The sequence below is a fragment of the Bombyx mandarina genome, chromosome 13 (assembly GCF_030267445.1).
Source record: "Bombyx mandarina strain Sakado chromosome 13, ASM3026744v2".
Taxonomy (NCBI): domain Eukaryota; kingdom Metazoa; phylum Arthropoda; class Insecta; order Lepidoptera; family Bombycidae; genus Bombyx; species Bombyx mandarina.
In genome coordinates, this window is record NC_143220.1 from 10953485 (window position 1) to 10977239 (window position 23755).

At 36.9% G+C, this 23755-nt stretch overlaps 1 protein-coding gene across 1 annotated transcript in view; it reads right to left on the reverse strand.

Annotated features, from left to right (window-relative positions):
• The window catches only part of drd (drop dead), a 45251-nt gene that overhangs the window by 19777 nt on the left and 1719 nt on the right, over positions 1-23755 (reverse strand). Inside the window, exons 2-3 of the mRNA XM_089732504.1 lie at positions 12044-12255; positions 1352-1545 (exon numbers count right to left, since the gene is read on the reverse strand). Coding sequence (XP_089588630.1) covers positions 1352-1545; positions 12044-12255 — 406 coding nt within the window. The remainder of the gene's footprint in view (positions 1-1351; positions 1546-12043; positions 12256-23755) is intronic.

Sequence of the window (23755 nt, forward strand, 5' to 3'; positions counted from 1 at the left end):
TCATTATTCTCGTTGAAATCTTGATAATGTTGAATAATGTATTTAAAATTGTTAATTTTGTAATATTTTATCAATAAATGATACGGTTATTAAAAATAAAAGCTATCTGTGCAGATAAATATATTGTTTTAATTATTAGTGTTGTGTCGATAATTACTTTTAAATTAATCAATTTATTGCAATAGGAACAGGATCGAGTGAATATTAAAATAAATTTATTATTAGAATAATTATTATATATATTTATGATTGTTTGTGTCTTGACGGTGGTCGGTCTGGGTAGTCGCAAATGTTTTTTTTTCAATGATTTTTTATTAAACGGCAGGTCTGCATTTTTTTAACATGCTCTGACCAGTGATGCGAACCATTTTATAATATTTGCCAAATCCAAGTACTCGCCGAAGGAAATAATCTGATTTCATGTATGGGGCGTCAGATCATTGAAATAAAAACGTCCTCATTATATATAAAATGAATATAAAGAAGACGTTTGGCCTTTATCGTCTTAGCAGCTATGATCTTCTTCACTTTTATTCTCTAGACTTTAAGATATTTTTAGTATTTATGTGTAAAAAGAAACGTCAGCGTCAATCAATAATTTATAGAAAATTGGACGGTAGTTAGCATAATATTTAAATGTACTCGAGTAACGTGAAGCATACGAAAGGTTATCTATACTAATATTATATAGAGGAAAGATTTGTTTGTTTGTTTGTATTGAATAGGCTCCGAAACTACGGAACCGATTTGAAAAATTCTTTCACTGTTTGGAAGCTACACTATTCCCGAGTGACATAGGTTATAATCTTTTTTGAAAAAAATTAGAGATCCTTACTACAACTCCAATTATGTAACCTAAGGTGTAAAAAAATTACCTAAAATATTCTTTACATCGCGTGCCCTGCGAAAACTATTGATGATAGAATAAAATAATGTACTACGACTTTGTAGAACACATTATTATTTAGAAAAAGTGTCGCGACAGCATATGCCTAACTATTATAGTTCAAATATCGTTGAAATTTTTGTTAAAGACCCGAGCGGAGCCGGAGCGGGCCGCTAGTAAATAATAAAATGAAAATAATATACGCGAGATTAAATCTTAAAAATAGTTTTAATTATTTTCAAAATGATTTAAGGTTGCATAAACCTGTCTCTTCTAGTTCAAATAATCTTTACACGCCACTGATGTAATGATAGCTCATTTAAATCATAGCGATTTAAAACTACCCACGAAAACTATTTGAATGAAATATTTTTTATTTTGATTCATTACAATGTTACCTTCATTTAGGCGATGATTTGAATTTGATGATTGAATTTAGCTACTAAAAGATTACGACGTACTTACATGGACAAGGCTTTCCCGAACGAATAAGGACGTTTAACATTCTTCACGGTGCACATAGTGTTGTGTACTTTGGCTGTGATGCCGAGATGCGATAGACGGTACGACAGCTCCTCCTCCAGGTCGAAGCTACTGCACGAGCTTGGGATGCAGATGCCCCAAAGCAGACTGGAATACCGCGGAACTCTGTGACCCATCTGGAAAACAAATCCGGCTTCAATTTTGTATGAGTTTTGGTTGTGTGAGTGTGGTACTATTCCGGTCTCCCGGTTTTTTTTTTCATTGTTTCGTTGGGTGAACGGGCTTTCACCACACCTGGTATTAAGTGATTACTGGAGCCCATAGACATCTACGACGTAAATGCACCACCCACCTTAAGATATGAGTTCTAAGGTCTCAGTATAGTTACAACGGCTGCCCCACCCTTCAAACCGAAACGCATTACTGCTTCACGGCAGAAATAGGAAGGGCGGTGGTACCTACCGGCGCGGACTCACAAGACGTCCTACCACCAGTAAAAATGTCGAAAAAGCATAAATAAATTCATTGGGGAATGGGCGGTAGCGTTCGTACTACGGTGGACATACTACGGTTGAAATTAAGTGTTTACTGCGTTTTTTGCGTAGATCGAGTAATCGGCTCTAGGTCTACCTGTTGTTGAGTGATTACTGGAGCTCATGGGGACATCGCAATGTAATTACAATAAAATTAACGCAGTATACACACACAAGATCATTGCTGCTTTTAGAGAAATACTTTTAAAATAATTTAATTTAGCCAAAAATATTTTAGTAGCTAGTTGATATTATATGCATGTTGCTATGAAGTAAAAAATAAAACAAAAATTATCATGATATTTTTATTTAATTGACACATAAAATGAATCGTTCATGGTCCGTCGAGAAAAATAAATAATATGTTAAAATGCGACACTTTGCGAACTATATATATATAGCTATAGATATTATATGCGTCATTTAAATGCATTATTTTCTATGCCGATAATTTTAAATATATTTGTAAGCAAATCACCCAAATCATCATATAATAGAAGACTGATTATGTAGACTGTAGAATTAAAATAATTTCAATACGCATTGTTCAAAACAATGCGATCAAGAAGCCAATGTGTTAAACATCGCAATACTTTGTTTTGAGCATTTGATTTGATCAAGGGCCATTGTGCAATTACAATTGTGATTCAAAATGAAGTCGGAGTCCAAATAAGCTGACATAGTACCTGGTACCTCGGGTGCTCGGGGAATCTTAATGAAGGCAGAGCCTTGAGAATCCGCCTTATGAAATATTCTAGATGTTTTTAGATGTTCGATGAGTGTAATAATGTTTGGTCATACATTTCCCCCCTACCTAGTCGTTGGTAGTCTAAGGGGTTATTCTGACTTCACGCGGACCAGTAAGTGAGCTCACGGGCTCAATCTGATAGAGTTGTTAACACTAGCCCTAGCAAGAGTAGTGCATCACTGAATCTACTACTAGATCGGAATCGCGACCCACTGAGAAGATCTGGCGAGAAACTCACTATGATGTGTCTATAGGCTAGTTCGCACGTTGAAGTCTTAGTCGACGAGCTGGACGAGGAGTCATACATATAAAGTGAGTTGAGTGGGGGGGGGGGGGGGTCTGGTGAGCTCTTTACTATGCTGAAGTTTTGTATGAATGAATCTCGCTAACGACATTTTCAAGATATGTTTCATTATTTACAAGTTTCGAACAACAACAACATTCGGACCGTCAGTCTACCGAGATATTTCACACATTCGGCGGAAGATCTTCCCTTTGTCGTTTCCCTACAAAAAGTAATACAATGGTGTGGTGCCCGCTGATTTTATAAATATCCATATTATATTCTTTTTGTATTGCTTATATGAGTGAACTAGCTCACGGCCCACCTGGCGTTAAGTGGTAACCGGAGCCCATAGATATCTACAACGTAAATGCCGCCACCTACCTTGAGATATAAGTTCTTAGGTCTCAGTATAGTTACAACGGCTGCCTCACCCTTCAAACCGAAACGCATTACTGCTTCACGGCAGAAATAGGAATTCGATCAAGCTACTACATGAGATGTATACTTTTTTCAAGAGAAGTTATTAACTTCGCCTCGAGTTTAGTTTTGATAACATTTATGCTTGTGAAAAAAAGTAGAACTTTCTAACATAAAAATAAAAAAATAAAAATTTTAGCGTACCGTAATTGCTAAAAACGATTTCTAGGGAATTCACTAACAATCTTAGCATTCGTATAAGCAATAGTAATGTAATAATCAAACAGTTACTACAATAAATTCAGTAGACACGATTTTACTGAAATTGTTTGTCGAGAATTTCGTTAAAGCGTTCAAACATGTAGATAAATGCTGTGTTATAAGTATAACAGACACGGATGTTTCATATAGTAATAATAAGAAATATTAAAGCAAAAAAACTTTTCAATTGTAAATGACGGAGCAATTCATAATGTTAAAAATAAGAAAAAGCAAGTGGGTAAATCCCTCTCGCATGCCAACGAATTTTTTTTTAAATTGCTGATATGGATTGACAAGTTAATGGCCCACCTGGTGTTAAGTGGTCACCAAAGGCTATAATAGACATCAACAACATAAATGCCGTTGCCCACTTTGAGGCATGAGTTCTAAGTCTCGGTTTTTCAGTATAACGACTGTCCCATCCTTCAAACTGATTCACGGCAGTAACAGGCAGGGCGGTGGTACCTACCCATGCCACCACCGCCCGATTAGCCTCCTCATGTCTCTAGGCAAACTGTATGAGCGTCTGCTCTAGAAACGCCTCAGAGACTTCGTCTCATCCAAGGGCATTCTCATCGATGAACAATTCGGATTCCGTACAAATCACTCATGCGTTCAACAGGTGCACCGCCTCACGGAGCACATTCTTGTGGGGCTTAATCGACCAAAACCGTTATACACGGGAGCTCTCTTCTTCGACGTCGCAAAAGCGTTCGACAAAGTCTGGCACAACGGTTTGATTTTCAAACTATTCAACATGGGCGTGTCGGATAGTCTCGTGCTCATCATACGGGACTTCTTGTCGAACCGCTCTTTTCGATATCGAGTCGAGGGAACCCGCTCCTCCCCGCGACCTCTCACAGCTGGAGTCCCGCAAGGCTCTGTCCTCTCACCCCTCCTATTTAGCTTATTCGTCAACGATATTCCCCGGTCGCCGCCGACCCAGTTAGCTTTATTCGCCGACGACACGACTGTTTACTATTCCAGTAGAAACAAGTCCCTAATTGCGAAGAAGCTTCAGAGCGCAGCCCTAGCCCTAGGACAGTGGTTCCGAAAATGGCGCATAGACATCAACCCAGCGAAAAGTACTGCGGTTCTATTTCAGAGGGGAAGCTCCACACGGATTTCCTCCCGGATTAGGAGGGGGAATCTCACACCCCCGATTACTCTCTTTAGACAACCCATACCCTGGGCCAGGAAGGTCAAGTACCTGGGCGTTACCCTGGATGCATCGATGACATTTCAACCATTTGTCCCTTCGGAACAAGGCGACACTTTACAAAACTTGCATAAGGCCCGTCATGACTTACGCGAGTGTGGTGTTTGCTCACGCGGCCCGCACCAACATAGACACCCTCTAATCTCTACAATCCCGCTTTTGCAGGTTAGCCGTCGGAGCTCCGTGGTTCGTGAGGAACATCGACCTACACGACGACCTGGGCCTCGAATCTATCCAGAAATACATGAAGTCAGCGTCGGAACGGTACTTAAAGGCTATGCGTCATGATAATCGCCTTATCGTTGCCGCCGCTGACTACTCCCCTAATCCTGATCACGCAGGAGCCAGTCACCATCGACGCCCTAGACACGTCCTTACGTATCCATCAGATCCAATAACCTTTGCATTAGACGCCTTCAGCTCTAACACTAGGAGCAGGCTTAGAGACCCCGGTAACTGTACTCGTCGAACTCGACAAAGAGTTCGCCGTGGAACCTAACCCATGAATCAGCTCGCTGAGTTTCTCGTCGGATCTTCTCAGCGGGTCGCGATTCCGATCCGGTAGTAGATTCATTCGCGAAGCAGCTGCTCTTGAGTTGTCAGGTCTCCTTCGGAGGCGCTCGGGTACCTGTTAGCAAATCCCACGACTCCTGGCTGAGCCTTTGCTCGCCCACTTGTCCTGGTGAAACTGGAAAGGCCTCCGGGCCACCAGCAATCCTTCAATCATAAAAAAAAACCTTGGGAGTATATGTATTTTTAAGTAATTATTATGTTATTATATATCATTTTACTCCAACGTAAATGGGAGACATTGTAAATTCATAGTTCCAAACGAACTGTTTCTCTTTCATACAAGTAAATTCGTTAAGCATAGAAAATTCTACGAGTACATGTAGTCACTAGTAATACATGCTACAAGTATTTAATTAAACTAAATTTGATTTTTATTACACGATGTTATTCCTTCACCGTGGAAGTCAATCGTGAACATTTGTTGAGTACGTATTTCATTAGAAAAATTGGTACCCGCCTGCGGGATTCGAACACCGGTGCATCGCTACACACGAATGCACCGGACGTCTTCTCCTTTAAGCCACGACGACTACAAACATCCAACAACATCATTTCACTCCATATTGTAATTTTCCATAAAAATAAAAATATGAATTAAAATAAGACATGACTTAAAGGTCCTTTCCTCCTCCTAAAAAATCCTTTAAAAATTATTAAGGCAGGAATTACTATTGGAATAAGACTAGGTAATATTAAAGTAATCTTAAAAACAAGGGTTTTCCCAAATCACCTCTTAAAAACAACGCGTATTTGTAACCTTTATATGTACGCAAAACAGTTTAAAAAAAAAAAAAAAAAACGAAACTATTATTATGTGTCATTATGATTCGAACAGTGTCCAAAACAGTGACGTGATCGGAATTCCTAACGCTGTCCTTGAAATATCTTCCGTTTGCGTGACGGACCCGAAATAATCATGGACAATGACGTAATCAGTCTCCTATCTTGGATTAAAGATTGCTGTTCGCAGTCGTTTACTTTACTAAACCTTTTACGTTCGTAATTAGCTTATTGTCTAATACTTTATAATACAAAGACTTCTGGAACGAATACAAACTTTATATTCTTATACTTTATTAATTAGTCTGTTTATCTATATATTAATACGTGAAGCAAAAACTTTGTACCCCTTTTTACGAAAATTGGGCGGTCGGACGACTATGAAATTTCCCCCACTTATAGAAAATATAGAGAAGGAGTGCAGAATACTATTTTTTTTAGCTATGCATAAAAAGTACATAAAATCAATAAAAATACATTAAGCACAACTACCATGTATTTGGGACACACACGCATATATACTCTTTTGTTGATTGTTAAAGTCTGTGGTCACATTGAAAATAGATTAATATTGTTTGTCTTTATTTGTCTTTAATGGAGTCTTGGCGAAAATCTGTGATTATAGAAGTAGTGGAAGTCTTTGACAATGAACCAAAATAATGTTTAAACTTATAATTTCAATTAATTATAGTCGAGTTTCGACTTCTGCGGGACCACTAGTTCTTTTTATTATGTGGATGGATGAACAAGTTCACCATGAAGTTCGCTATGAAGTTGTGACCGGAAACAGCAGACATTATGATGTGCGAACCACTACCCACCTTAAGGCATAAGCTCTAAGTTTAAATTGAATAGTGTAATCCCATCCCTCAAGCCGCATGATCATTTGGCGGCAGAGATAGGGTTTTTTTTGCCCACCTGGTGTTAAGTGGTTACTGGAGCCCATAGACATCTACAACGTAAATGCCGCTACCCACCTTGAGATATGAGTTCCAAGGTCTCAGTATAGTTACAACGGCTGCCCCACCCTTCATACCGAAATACATTACTGTTTCACGGCTAAAATAGGCAGGGTGGTATCTACCCGTGCAGACTTTTTTTTTATGGTTGAAGGATTACTGGTGGCCCGGAGGCCTTTCCAGTTTCACCAGGACAAGTGGGCGAGCAAAGGCTCAGCCAGGAGGGGTGGGAGACCTAACAGCTCAAGAGCAGCTGCTTCGCAAGTGCAGACTTACAAGACGTCCTATCACCAGTAAACTCACAAGACGTCCTACCACCAGTAAAATTCCCAATAATTTGTAGCGCATAGAAACTCGTCTGTGATTCCGTTTTACAAATTTTATTACTGGCAATGAATGAGTTCAAAATAAGAGTAAAATGATAGCCAAGTTCATTTGCCAAGTTTGCGAGTCATCATTAGGTAATTTGACCTTTCGTTGCATATTTATGCTAAACTATGTTATTATAAATATTCATGCAGTTGAGTCGTTGTCTTAGTTATTGGAATCTGCATAAATATTGCATAACCTAGGTAACCTTATAAGAATTGTAGGACAGAGAAATGCAAGTTGTGTGTATCGGTTTTCAGGTTAGGATTCTGAAGTTGGAATGTATTGGTATCGAAATGTCTGACAGCTCCTTCTCCTCTTCTCGTCGTTTTCTTCATTACTGAGGGTCGTGAGTCCCCCGCTGCATCAGTTTCTGTTCAGAGAAGATCGTATTTGGTCCGACCATTTCGTGGGACTGTGTCCTCTGGGACGTTTGCCATCTACCTTGCCTGTCACCATCAGCTGTTCTAGATTGTGATCCTCTTTACGAGCAATATCCGAAGAATTCCAGTACCCTACGAAGGCATATAGTGGAAAGTCTAGTTTTGATATTAAGCTGTCTCAGAATAGACACCTTGGTGCGAAAGGCGGTCTGACAGCTACATGATGAGAATAGACAGAAAGCCTGTGCATACCAGCATATGTCCAGCTTACGTTTTATCACCATCATCATCATTACCATCTCAGCCTCTCCACTGCCGAACATAGACCTCTCCAACTGACATCCAGTGCGGCCGGTCCGTTGCCACTGGCATCCAACGTGACCCAGCAATTCTCACTAGATCGTTAGTTCATCTGGCAGGTAGCCGTCCCACACTGCGCATGTGGTCTCCATTATCTTTTGCCCACCATTATCACCACCATCACCAACGATCACTAAATTCACTTATTGTTTGTCTTTTGCACAGGAAAGTTTAACAAAGTGCTGCGCTTTTCTTAGTCGGACACTCTTGTCAGAGTGGTCGTGGTTGCACTTGTGATCATTTCATTCATCACTTCATTTTTATATATATAGATAGATTCTTATTACACGACGTTCGTTTCGTTGTGGAAGCAGTTCATAAAAACGTGTTGGGTACGTATTTTCTTTTGTTTAAATTTACCTGCTGGTACGAATATTGTATTGCGTATTGCTAGGGCGTTTGGTGGGCCAGCACGTGTAGGTACCACCGCCCTGCCTATTTCTGCCGTGTAGTAGTAATGCATTTGGGTTCGAACAGTAGGCCAGCCGTTGTACTGTAAAACTGAAACTGAGTTCTAACTCATGTCTCGAAATGGGTGGCAGTATTTACGTTGTATGTCTATGGGCACGGGTAACCACCAAGTGGGCTGTAAGCTCATCGAAAAAGCTAAAAAAAAGACGCCAAGTCATGTCAATTAATAACATCCTTGTACAAAGTTTTCGTGAATCACTATTGCATTGTCCCCTTTTTTAATTACTTGTTGTTTAAGAAAATAAAAAAACTGTCTATACAATTGCAGCTTCGATTTTATCTTTCACGATGTAGTAACTACGATTTCCTATAACCGCTTAGCACCAAATCAGCTACAACTCATTGGCCCATAAACAAAAAAGCTATATTTGTCAATTCCTTATAAGTAACGTTATGTCATCTTCAATATAATTGATGTCATGCCCATTCTCACCAAACCAGTTTGATAGGTTAGTCAAAATATATATATTAAAAATCTAATGAATGTAGTGATTGCAGTTTCACTAAATTTTTTTCCTACTTATGCTGATAGTCTTAAGAGGCCATACGCAGGGCTCAAACTAGCAAGCACTGGCCCTAGCAAGAGCAGTGCTTTGCAGAACCTACTACCGGATCGGAAACGCGACCTACTGAGAAGATCCGACAAGAAGCGCAGTGGGCTGTGTCTGTGGGTTAATTTACTCGTCGAGCCCTTCGTCGCAAGTAAGGGGCTCGGCGAAGACGGTGACCGGTGTTTGAGGTACCTAAAAAGTTTCACTAGGGTGGGCGGATTCTTCATCAGGAAGTCAGGGATATGATTTGCTCGCAATAACTTGGGTGCCTTGAAAACAGGTTTGCCAGATTTTAGCCGTTTTGCGGGTCCTACCGCATTAAATTCGCAATACGCCGAGAAGATCCGGCGGGAAACTAACGGGTTGATGCTATGGGAGTGTGGGATAACTGTTATATTGAACTCTTCGGCGTTGGCTAACTAGTACTAGAAACAGAAGTATCCAACAGTACTGTGTGCTTTTTGCGAGTTTTTGAACGTTCTCGATAGCGTAAAAGTTAGCGCATATTTGTATGGAATGGGATCGTTTGCCTACGTTTGCCGCTAGGGGCGCTGTTCCAACTGCATACAAAATTGGGCTAACTTTTACGCTATCGAGAACGTTAAAAAACTCGCACTAAGCATACTGATAGTGGATCGAGTGAATTCATCTATATATTTTAGATGAAATCTTATGAACCGACTTAGAAACGAGATTTATAATATTTTCTACTAAATTCTTCCGGAGGCAAAATGCAAATTTGAGAAAATCGCTCAAATCGAAACAAAACGCTTAGGAAAAATGTTATAAAATTAAAGCATCTCGTGGACTATTCCGATAATGACGTAGTATTATATAAAAATTACGTAATTTAAAATTCTTATAGATATCGCTGAGTTTGTGATCAATGTCATACTAACAGGTTATTAGAGCTGCGATTTTATATTTGTAATATTCACAAACTATACAAAATATAGGATTTAAATTTTAAAACGTTCTCACTGGTAAAATCAGAAATAGTCTATTATAATACTACTTAAAATATAATATATAGAGAGAGGGGTGAAAGGGTAATAAGTAAAAGTGACATTTCGCTTCGTACGCGACATGTACCTTTGTAATTATTAAAGTTGCGTTTTATATGGTATTAGCATCAACGGTTCGATGTTTTTAATTGAACTTAAATTAAGTTTACTCCTTTGGATTGGTGAGAAAAAGTTTTTTTGTTGTGATATTGTTTGCCAATTTTAAATTTTAAATGGCTCTTCTGTAATGAGACTCAAATTTGAACAGTAATTGGTTCCATTTCGGGAAAGGTTTTGGCATCGATCCCCGAAAAACAAAAGAGTACCTAGTTGCAAAAAAAGAATAATCCTTTCGTGATTTTTAAGTAATGGATAGCCCCTGCTGGTCTGACCCATGTCGCAACAATTCCAATGTCGGGTATCGCAAGAAAAGCCGCTTTTTTCGAAGGTCACGGGTACTTGCCTCTGTTCAGAGCACCGGCTGCATTTAAATTGCAACAGTCGTTACGACATTGTCCACCTTCGCACATGCCACGAAACGAATTAAATGTTAACTGACGCACAGTACGGATTGCGGTTTCTTGTGTCCTACATTTTTGGGAAACTAAGGATATTAATGGCGGAGAACGATCGTGGAATCTTCTCGAAATAGACACATCGACGGATAGACAGAAATCAGGGTTTTATTCAATACTATTTCTCTATTTCTATGTCAATGTATCAGAGCCTCTTTATCAGGATATTATTTGCACTAATGAGTTCAAATTACGTAAGACACGCGAGTTCGCCCGCTACGCCAATCTAAAGATGTCCTGAACATTTCATCGAAATGGATCTAGCCGTATCGTAATCTTCAGAGAACGTTCACAAACAGTCTTTTATATATAGATTCGACGTCTTCTTTTGGATTCGACCCTTCGGGTTGGTTAATGACAATGTTTTACTGATGACTGATTGATTTTCTAGGCCACAACGAATACAAAATGATCGTATATTTAATACGTATACAAAATCTGGGTCGAATTTTAATGACGTATATATACATATATGCTTTCATAAGTAGTGATTTAAAGATAAGTAAAGGTCGGAGCCTTCATTAAATTTTTGTTCGATTAGAAACATTGAATACTAGCTAGTATCGCGTCTTCGTTTGCGTAGGGTTCGGAAAGTAGCATTACTTCCTTACGAGCTGAGATCCTTTTAAATTTTTGCAGGTTTTATATTTTTGGGCGCTGAATAATTGGTTTACAATTATAATTTACAATTGATGTTTTTTTTGAAAATGTTTCTTTACCCGTGAGCAGTGATTTACCCATTTTGTGATCTGGAAAACTCAACGCTATTTTAAGGATAGTTGTTAAAGAAAATTTAATATTTCCCGCATATTTATCAGTCTATTAGAACCATAATTGAATTTGTTATTTGAAATCGAAAAGACCTGAACATCCGCCCTGATAATTGACGATATAGACACGATATATGAATAGATTTGTTCCATAATTACACATATAGATGCTCACATATAATTACATATATAGATGAAAATTCGAGCCTTCTTCCGTGTTCACAAAAATACTTGATTTCGTAATTTATATTTAACAAGTCATTAATTTTACTACCTAACTAATTCTGAATGAAAGAAGTATACTTATATTTTGTACCTGAAAATTATTGTTCTAAATTTCATTACTTATTTTAATCGCATTCATAACTTCAATATGCTATTTTGTACGTAGTAGGTATTGTAGAAAAATACTTACATCTGTAATATTACTCTTGATATAATGTCCGCTGTGAATGAGATAGTCCAATTTTTTATATTTCTGCTCATCCCCGAAGTTGATGATCAGTGAGGCAAGGCAGTACTTCCCTCGGACAGCGGCGTCGATGCTCAGACATTCGTCAAAGTCGCCATATTGGTTTCCATTGCCGCTCAGTATGCCAGACGGGGGCTTGGCCGTTGCGTCAAACACTGGAACAAACATTGGTATTAGTTAGTCAAATTGTTATGCAATCTTTTAAATGTTTATCACCTTGTCCTTCGTATTATAAGTTCAAGGACGTATCATTCTTGTTGCAGCGTTTCATTGTATTTAAATTATAAAGAAAATGAGTAATGCTCGCTCTAAGTTTTTGAAACTAGTTTATAGAAGTTCGAAAAATAAACTGGTATTATGTTAAATCGTAATGGGAAAAGCAGGAAAGGACGACCTATGAAACGATGGAGTGATGATATCATAGTCACCGCTGGGAAGGAGTGGATGAGGCAGGCTGGGAACAGAGAAAATTGGATTAAGCTGGAGGAGGCCAATACCCAAATAGGGGTTCCTGTCGAGGAAAATTGAACGGCAATGTAATTGGATCTGAATGTGGGAGTTATATATGGTTGAGAATATTTACATGTAATATTTAGGTGATGGGAAATAAAAGGCTTATTATTATTATTATTATTATTATTATTATGTTAAATCGTGTGTTATAAGAAAAAATAAATTATTTAAATTAACAAATAAACGCAAATGCGTTCTGTGTGCTTAGTGCGAGTTTTTTAACGTTCTCTACAGCGTAAAAGTTAGCCCAATTTTGTATGCAGTTGGAACAGGGCCCCTAGCGGCAAACGTAAGCAAACGATCCCATTCCATACAAATATGAGCTAACTTTTACGCTATCGAGAACGTTAAAAAACTTACACTAAGCACACTGTAAGCAGTTCTGTATGTTAATTATTTTTCTGAAGTATAAATTAATATTATGGTTGAATGAGAAGGAAGTGGTACTCTGTGTTATCCTTGGTTTCATTATTATTATTTAATACGCATTTTCTAACAATTATTCAAATAAGTATAATAAATGTCTTTATTCGTTAATAAATTTCATATCGAGAATTCTATCTACATTTACATTATTTTGTGGGTTTAATTTGTTAATAATGTATGTCATTTTAGTCGCAATCATTTTAAATGCGACATTTTATTATTATTGCATCAATTAATATTCTTGTCTACACGAACTAGACAATAGATCTACTGTCGTACCTTTTAAAGTTTAAGTGTTATTTATTCATTATTTCTTTTATTTTTTAATGAATCAAAACATTTGTAAGATATTAATGATAGCATAGCTTTTTGCAACAGTTAGGTAGGTACAAGTCGCTGCAAATCATCACGGAATATATCCGTTTTCGGAGCATAGGTTAGTGAGTCATTTTTTATTTTTATTTTTTATTGCTTAGATGTGTGGACGAGCTCACAGCCCACCTGGTGTTAAGTGGTTACTGGAGCCTATAGACATCTACAGGGTAAATGCGCCACCCACCATGAGATATAAGTTCTAAGGTCTCAAGTATAGTTACAGTTAATTAGTGATTTTTCCGGTCTTAGTTGACAAAAAAGTATTTATTTTAACTTTTTTTATAAGCTGAAATCCATCCTATCACCGTAGGTTGTTGCACTCACGTAACAAAAATGAAGAACGCGTAGTATAGGCAAAACTGCCTTTACTTGATGGTACTTGGGCCTGGTGAGTCTGCATTTAGCTAATAATAACAAATACGAGTCTTGTTTACGAACTTCAGAATGTATCTAGTATATATAATATATCGCACCAACAGCATGCGTTATATTTATTGTAATGTTAACGAATGTGTGAACATTTTACTACCTATGTTATATTATATTCTATATTTATCGAAGAGAAAAATCGTAATCTGTTGGGTCTATATAAACAGTTCCTTCCTAAACAATAGCAGACGAGCTAATATTTTGAACAAATCACCATACGTTGCGTACATAAAAAAAATTAAACTTTTTTGTTTTTTCTTCGAATTTGGGTGAAACGAAAAAGCGACACTAAAAGAGATAAACATATAAGTCTTTACGATTTTGCTTGCGAGAGATATAACATAGAATACTTGTGATGGCTTCAGTTCTAACGAGAGTGGCCCGCATAGATATTTTAATCGAATTAAACTAAAGTCTGTTTGTGTTTTATGGAGGATATAGGGGAACACTTTTGCGGCAATTGCATGCAGCAGAGATGCGAATGTTGCGGTGGATGTGTGGAGTAACGAGAATGGATAGAACACGAAATGAATATGTTAGAGGAAGTCTGAAAGTGGCACCAGATACAGAGAAGCTGAGAAGTGCGCGTTTAGAATGGTATGGACATGTGATGAGACGAAATGAAAATGAGGTTGGTAAGAGAGTGTTAACTGTGAATGTGGAAGCATATAGAGGAAGAGGTAGACCTAAGAAGAAATGGATGGATTGCATGAAAGACGATATGGGTAAGAGGGGAGTGAGCGAAAAAATGGTATATGATAGAAGAGTATGGAAGGAGAAAACATGTTGCGCCGACCTCAGCTGACTGGGGGAAGGGCAGGATAATGCTGATAGGGGAACACTTTTTAACAAAACTTCCTGTTCGACCTGCAATCTGTTTTAAAGTTTTGAGGGAAGAGACCGGAATATAATTTAAAAAATCTAAGCCTTAATTTTGCGCGGCACCCGTTCTTCCTCTTAACTCCTAGTACGGGCGTTGAACCTTGTCATGTCACATGTGAGTGCCACGGAGTGCTGGTGAAATGATGATAAGTGACGCATACGAAATGCGTGGATCGTCGCTGGCATTGGCGTGATCGGAATGAGCGGTCCGTGAACTAGTTATATCGTAAATGTAGGGACATACATATATACAAACATATTGATGAATTGGATAGTTGTGGTTGCGAAATAACTAGCTTAGATGGAGGCAGACGAATTCAAGGCAATTTGGAGTCGAATTGTATACCGTGCGTATTGTCCATTATGACACGTGAGGAGGAATTGTCAATTATATTGCATTGTTGTCTCTTTTTTTTTTTTAACGCTGGGATATCTATTTTCGGATATCCGGTCGAGGGGGGTAACGAACCGGGCTACGCATTGTTGTCCCACTGTTTCGCGTCTGAGATAGACACGACGGTGGCCACAAGCAATTTCCCACTGAGTTTCTCGCCGGATCTTCTCAGTGGGTCGCGTTTCCTTTCCGGTGGTATATTCTGCGAAGCACTGCTCTTGCTAGGTCCAGTGTTAGCAACTCTCCGGTTGAGCCCCGCGAGCTCACCTACTAACGTTAGGGTGAAGCTGAAATAGCCTATCAAGGCTAGTATAGTTAGAAAAGAAAAAAAATAAGCAATCTTGTCTCGCAATAACTTTACAGCGTTTCGGGGTTGATGTGTTATGTCAATATAAAAGAAATTACGAAAAGATAGTTAGTGATAAGTGACTTTACGGAAATCATTTTTCCACACACTGTCCGAGCTTCAAGTGCTCTCACCGAGATGTTTCCTGAGCGCTATGACATGTATTCCTTCTAAATAAGTTTGATAATAGCCTTTAGCGGTAAGCAGCGAGTTGTGCCTTTCTTCTTTCGAAAACAGCGGTAAAAAGTAGACGGTGTTTGTAAACTTCGTCAAATCCTAATCAAATCTTAAATCGCATATTTGTGTACTAACATTGTATTGTAATTAACAAATATACGTGTGTTAACGTCTCTGTTTAGTAAAATTAAAACGATTTAAAAAAAATTTAAATTAAATTTAAAAAAAAAGTTTATTTTTGCGGTTTATGTTTGGTAAGCAACATACATTATGTGTAGTTGCGCTTACCTTGACTACTGATTAGACAGTGATAAGTCAATGACATCAGATAAACAGTTTGTGAAATCATAAGGTTGTGTAAAAAACTCTACTGAAAACTTATCAATCACGCTTCGCTGTAAATATCGTTAGTGGTTAAAAAAAAAGGGTGCGTGTACTTATGTACCGCGTAAGAAGTTATACTTTATTTTTATTATTATTTTTTCTTTTTTTTTAATATTAAATAATTAATAATAAATATTTAACGTTAATTATTTAATAATATTTAGTATGAATTATATTAAATAATAATTTTGTCATTTATATTACTAAATAATACATACGGATAGTTAACCTCAATTGTATTGGAGCACTTAGGAAGGTTGATGAGCACAGTTTTTTACACAAATATTTTCGAATATTAATTAGTATTGATTTAAATATTCAATTTAAATCACTTCTGATTATAATTTAGACGCACATATAAAATTCGCAATTGTATAATGAAAACAAAATGAAAACACATGTTTTAAATGTAGGAACTCAAAGCATGTGGATAAATATTATAAATATAAACATACAGTGAACAGAGGCGGCGTGCGTGCCAACATGCGCCACTAACAGCGGTTCCATTTCTGTTTTGTTGGTACCATTTTTTCCTCAACTTAATGAGCGATTTTGTGGGCAACTTCATTTCTGTTAATTTTGCGTCACGGTGCGCGCACATCGTAAAATTTCACTCTCATAAATTTATCATAACGCGCCTAAAGAAGTATAACTTCAAAAAACAGCAATTAAATAATAACGCACGACAACTGTTGACGTTGCCACGAAAAAAAGTTGAAATTGTCGACAACAATTGTAACTTCAATTCGATCGGACAAATGGCACGGAATCTCTCGGAAACTGCGAGAATCTATTCGACTGTAATACTGCGTTGATTAGTAACCAAAATTAGTATTATAGTGGCACCTACGGCTTTAACTAACTATGTCTAGAATATTATTGGGTTAATTCAATGTGAGTAATGTAATGTAAACAAATTTTTACGTTTAGTTGGTCAAAAAGTCTCTTAAAACATTTATTAACGACATTTATAATATCCTCGTCAAGGAAAGTATCCTAGATTCATTTCGATAGTTATAATATAACAAAATTAAGGTCGCCTTTCCATCGGATATTCAAATGTGTTTGTCATTGGTTTTTTTAGCATTGATAACTTAATTATTAGTTTATTATCAGCGAATGAATGCAAAAGACCGGTGTTTTAAACGTTTTGATTTACGCAATCTATCAAGCATTTACATAAGACATCGAGAATAGCAATTATCCAAAAACAGCAGATTTTATTTAAAAAAAAAGCCATCATAAAGTTTGAACTTAAATAGAAGTAAGATTTTGATGCAAATCAACTGTGTTGTTTATGATTAAAATACATATTAATTTAAAGACTAAGCTCACGATTTAATTGGATAGTTCGAAGGTCAAGTTTTTTAATAGAATATTTAATTGCCTTGATCGTCTCTTTGGTTGGGTGGTTAATAATCCTAACAACTGTATCACGGAGTTCAGGTTTGTCTCTTGGGCAAAGGCGGTCTTTGTGAAAGATATGTGGGGTTCGAGGTTTGAGCGTATTTGTTTTCTCTCTTTCTTCCCCTTAGTACAAGAAAAAATATTGAATTTGGATCCTTCCTTAGTTATATAAAGGTTGTTATGGTTAATCTGTGTGTTACGTATTTTAACTAAATAGCTTAAATTGAAAATAAGAACGTAAGATTTGCATTGTAAGCAGGTAATAGTTTCTTAAGATAAAATCGTACAAATTTTTTACAAACAAGAAAATCGATTTCAACTAAATAAATTGAGAGTATCATTAATGTAGTCGAACAAAATTAAATAACAATTATTAAAGACAACTCAAAAACCATAGTTTATTTTTTATTTTTTAACCAAACTTAAATAGGAAGCACCGGCTTTCAAATGAGAAATGAATCATTAAAATAGATACAATGACATGTGGAAAAAAGTTCCGAGTCGGTTAAAAATTAAAAAGAGAGACTGGGGTTTTTTCGTGTATGTTTTACGAAAGCTATGCGGATATTAAACGTAAATGTCAAGTCGTGAATTCCCGTGGCTCAGAGGTATGACACTCGGCTCGTCGTCACGAGGTTGAGATTTCTTCCAAATTATTAGATAAGTATAATAAAGAAATGGATGAATGGCGATTGCATGCAGCAGAGATGCGAAAGTTGCGATGGATGTGTGGAGTAACGAGAATGAATAGAATACGGAATTAATATGTTAGAGGAAGTCTGAAAGTGGCACCTGTGACAGAGAAGCTGAGAAGTGCGCGTTTGGGATGGTATAGACATGTGATGAGACGAAATGAAAATGAGGTTGGTAAGAAAATGTTAACTATGTATGTGGAAGCATATAGAGGAAGAGGTAGACCTAAGAAGAAATGGATGAATTTCGTGAAAGACGATATGGGTAAGAGGGGAGTGAGCGAAGTAATGGTATATGATAGAAGAGTATGGAAGGAGAAAACATGTTGCGCCGACCCCAGGTAACTGGGAGAAGGGCAGGATAATGATGATATAATATAGAAACTACAAAAAGAAAGTAAAGTAATGAAGTGTGGGGTTCACAAAATTTGAAGTCGTCGTGGCCTAAAAGATAAGACGCTCGGCGTACTCGTATCAAGCGAAGCTACTGTGCCAGTGTTCAAAACCCGCAGGCCTGTACAATTTTTTTTTATTTGTTGTGTTTTATATGTGATATACATATTTAATATTTACGAATGACTTTCACGATGAAGTAATGACATGTAATAAAAATGATGCGTAGAAAAACTATCATTTACCTAGTTTGACCTTGAGTGATAGGGCCTTGTGATTGGTACGGCTATGTACCAAAATCCTGCTGTGCGTTCCGCTAAGAGAAGCAGGATAGCCATCGTCTTATACAATTGAGATTTAGACCTCATGTCTCAATTGGTGGGCTGCGATAACAACCACTTGACATCAGGAGTGCCGCCGTACAACAGGTGTGGCTCGTACTAGACTATACAATAAAGATAAGTTGGATTTTTCCTTGTAAATCTACCATATTCTTTCTTTTTTTTCTACCCCAGCTGATAGTCATGAGAGGGTATGTCAGCGTAACCCTAACGCTTAGATGAGCTCTCGGGGCTCAAACCTTAGGGCGTTGCTAACACTAGCCCTAGTAAGAGCAGTGCATCGCAGAATCTACCACTAGACTGCGACCCACTGAGAAGATCCGGCGAGAAACTCAGTGAGCTTGAGCCATATTCTTGATATTAACACGCCCCTTGAACTTGGCCCGCACAATAACAATTCGAGTCGCAGATGTCCACACTCGTGGGCCTTCAACTTTTAGTTGTTCTCGATAACAGCGCAACATCAATCGGAACACGACAGTCGATTTCACGAGAACGGCGAATTTGTAATATTTATTGACTGTAATTATATTTTATCGTTTCTAATTTTTGTTGCGTTTACGCGTTCCTTGTCGCGGTTTCGTCAAGAGCAAAGTCAGTGGTGAGGCTTTTTGAATATCTTACGTAATTCTTATTGATACGAAACGATATATGAGATCAAAATCCGGTTTCGAAGTCGACAGCAATGCGACCGTTGTCTTGAGGCTTGAGGTCGTAATATTGTGAATTGTAATAATAATGACATCTCAGCTTGCTCCACGAATAAATTTTTTTTACTACATATATCCTTGAGAGGCTATATCAGCTTCTCCTTGATGTGTAAGTGAGCTCACGAGACTCAAACCGGATGTGTTGCTAACACTGGCCCTAGCAAGAGCAGTGCTTCGCAGAATCTACCACCGGATCGGAAACGCGACCCACTCAGAAGATCCGGCAAGAAACTCAGTGGGTTGTGTCTATGGGTTAATTCACTCGTTAATTCACTCGTTAATTCACTTCGAGACCTTTGTCGCAAGCGACGGGTTCGACGAGGACGGTGACCGGGAAATATTTAGGTAGGGAGCTACCCCTTTAGGCAAAGAATATAAAGAGTAGTAAGTCGAGGGTGTCAAATATGCGTCTATCTTTTGGTCTATTCCTTTTGACAGACTATTTCATTAAATTCTTCTTCGGAAATGAAAAGTAACTTCTATAGGTATCTGCTTTATTGAGAAAATCAAGTTATGTGAGATTTGTACTCCGTAAAATGCCCTGCGGTATTTAGGAAGAGGATGGGATCTTACGTTGAACTCAAGGACTCTTTAGCTACCAAGTAGCAAGATTGGCAAGTTGTTTCAAGAAGAATATGCCCGCGATATTTTTTACTTATTTGTACAGAATTCGAAAAAACTAAATGCATTAATGCTTTAGCATCGAAAATAGAATCCAAATTAGTTCAAAGATTCTTCATTAGTCTGCGCGAATGCACAAAGTCAAACACATAAATACATACAACACACGGAAAGCCGTGGCCGAATTTTATTTGGCTTGTAAGATAAAAATAATGTTTAAATTACTCACCGTATTGAAAAATTAAGGGGACATTATGAAATCCCAAAATGTACGGACAAAAAAAGGCCGTTACGTTAGATTAAGTAACGGCAGTAATAAAAACACGGAATCAAAGTTTTTAAAATAAAAAACTAAACTTAAATGTCATATTATTATTTTTAATTCCATTCCTTTTTCGTTTTGTATCATTTTTATTTTTAAAGTTACAACGTATATATTTGAACACCTACCTCTAAGGTTATAACATAAAACGTATTTTATGTTTAATGGGCCTGATAGTTTGTTATCGGCTGAGTAATATTTCCGTGATGAGTTTTGATTTATAGGTAATGTTTTATCAGTTTTGAACATTATGAATTATTCATACGGTTTTTTTTTTTAGTAAAGATCTTTTGTAGAAGAAGATTCGTTGTATCAAAATTCGAAGGTTTTACAGATTAATCACGACTAAGGTGGATCTGTCTATCTACCCACTAAAGAATAAGGGGACGACTTCCGGAACTGGAACGGTAAATTATACTTTAACTTGAACGGAAAAGAGTTAAATTTGCGAGGAAATTTATCGTTTTAGAGGACTCGCAGCTTAAAGCAAAGTTACAAAGAGTTGTTCGATAGCAAATGTAACTATGTATATAGCTCTTGGAAGAGTTTGACGAAATAAAAACGTGCCACAGGTCTATTGCTATTTCATCTATTCGTCTATTCTATTCGTTGCTGATTCTACAATTCTATTCTGATATAATGATTATTAAGATACGATTTCTTATAATACGTCGTTTAAAACTCAAATTTATGAGAGTCAGAAAAACTACGACTGCATCCAATCTGTATAAATGTGTTGTTTTCAAAGAGTACATGCAAAAGATCAAATTATTGTTGACATTTTAATTTGTATATTGCGAATGCGCAGTGATCATTTTGTGTACGGTATAAATTTACCGAAATCAAAGTAGACGTTTGTAAGCATCAAACAAACGAAGAAAATCCGCTTGAAACGGCAACCTTATTGTGTTTTCTTAAAATATATTGTATATATAATTCGTGCTCTATAGTATTAAGTATTTCATTTATTTTATCAACAGATCTCTCACGTCTGCCGCGTGGTACTAAGAATGAAGATGAGCTATGTGTATGACTCATTATTTTAATGACAATATACCCAAATAAAAATAAACTTAGTTCTTTGTTTTGTAAAACGAACAAGAATTTGAAGCTTTACGAGATGATAAACAAATATTATGTATTAATTTTTTTTGAGATTTTTCGTTTGTTTGTGTAATTTTAATGACATATATTTATTATATATATTTATTACATATATTTATTGACATATTTTTATGACATATATATATTGGAACATATGTATTATACGTGTTTTATTATTCGTAACGTTTCGACTTAAACAAATGTTAATATAATTTGTTGCTTGATAAATTTACAATTTAAGGGAATAAAATAATATGTAAGTCACTTGTCTGGACTTCTGGAGAAAATAGCCTATTATGTAAAATTATGTATTAATTTTGTTAATAGTAGTCAAAACATAGGTAAACAAAAAAAAGACTGAACTAAAACTAAATTATGCTCTTTTGACAGTATTTATGGGAAAAATACTGGTGATAACACAAATGTTTCCACATATTAACTCAATTTCGAATATTTTTGGAAATTGTACACTTTTTAATGCGAAAAGGCGATATGGTATATGAATCGAAACATATGGTATATGAATCGAATACATTTTTAATAGAGGTCCAAATGAAATGCAGTTTCGCTCACGGTCAACTTTAACCATTTCCAGGAAATCAGCACATTGGTACAATGCCAATACTATCTAAATGAATGTTTTACATTCACATTTCATGTACGTCAAAAATGACCAAAATCTACAAGGAAAATAAATAATATATTCTCGTGTTTATTTTTTAACAGACTAAAAAGTAAAGCTGAATTCGTTTTAACATTATAAAAATAAAGCACAACAATGGAGAAACAATCGACCGAATTATCCTTCTAATATTATAAATGTGAAAGTTTGTAAGAATGTATAGATGTATCTTTGTTATTCTTTCACGCAAAAACTATTGGATGGATTTTGATGAGCCTTTACAATCATATAGTACACACATCAGTATTGATTATAAAGATTGTTTATAAAGATATTCTATGTAGGATTTTAGAGTTTTTCGGTCACGTTGCGAGGAAAAGGGTGACAATTTCGAAAGACTTCTCATCACCGGCAAAGTGGAAGGAAAGAGGCCTAGAGAGCGTAGTTCCATGCGCTGGTCCGATTAGATTAAGACAACTTTGGACTCCAGCATCAATGTCGCTATCCACTGCGCGGAGGACAGGAATTAATGGAGGAACATAGTCCTAACAAAAGTGCTCCGTATAGTTCACGACCCAGCACTGAGGAATACGACGCACGGACGAGGGATAATGATATTGTGTGTATTGATTACTGGTGGTAGAACCTCGTGAAATGGAAATGTTTATCTTAAATAGTCCTACAAAAAAGTCCGCGACAGCATATATCTATCTTTTATGTGTAAACCATTATCGCCACAATAGTGAACCATAAGTACAATGAAAATTGATAATTTAATTGTATCGCACATTTGGTAGTAACAAACCAAATCCGCGATATTAAGAAAGATTAAGAAAGAAAATTCAATAAGATCAATAATAAATGACAATACCCAAAGTGAAGCAAGGGCTGGTCGGTAGTTATTTATATTTGTGTACAGGAAATACAAGTACGAAGCAAGAAAAAAACACATTTCATAGTTATCATTTATAATCGAACATAGATTTTATGATCGAGTAGTCAAAACTAGCCTTGATAATTTTTTTATTGTAGCCAAGATCGACGGCTTCAAGAAAAGCTAAAGGTCAAATAAGACGGAATAACATAACTAGCTATTCAAAGCGAAGTCACAAGACGATCTTTAGAAATTATGACCATGTTCAAGACTTACGAGAGCTTTGAGAGACTTGTAGTTATGACCGAAAAACTACTTTAGGAATTCTATGTATCGGTACCAAGAATAAAACCTGTGCGTTGTTATAGAATAGCCCACCGTATCTCTAAGGGATTCACAGGTGGATTGGCCGCAAAGTTGCCCGATCACTACACCAGCATACCGCAGTCGCATATATTACATAGTATTAGGGTATATTGGAAGCGGGCATGGGTAGTATCACCTGCCCATCTCTGGAGCGAAATAAGAATGCGTTCCGGTTTCAAGAGTGGGATAGATGTTTAACAGCGTATACGATTCTTTGTTCGACAAAATGCTTTATATAAAGGACTAGCGGCCCGGTCCGACTCCGCTCGAGTCTTTA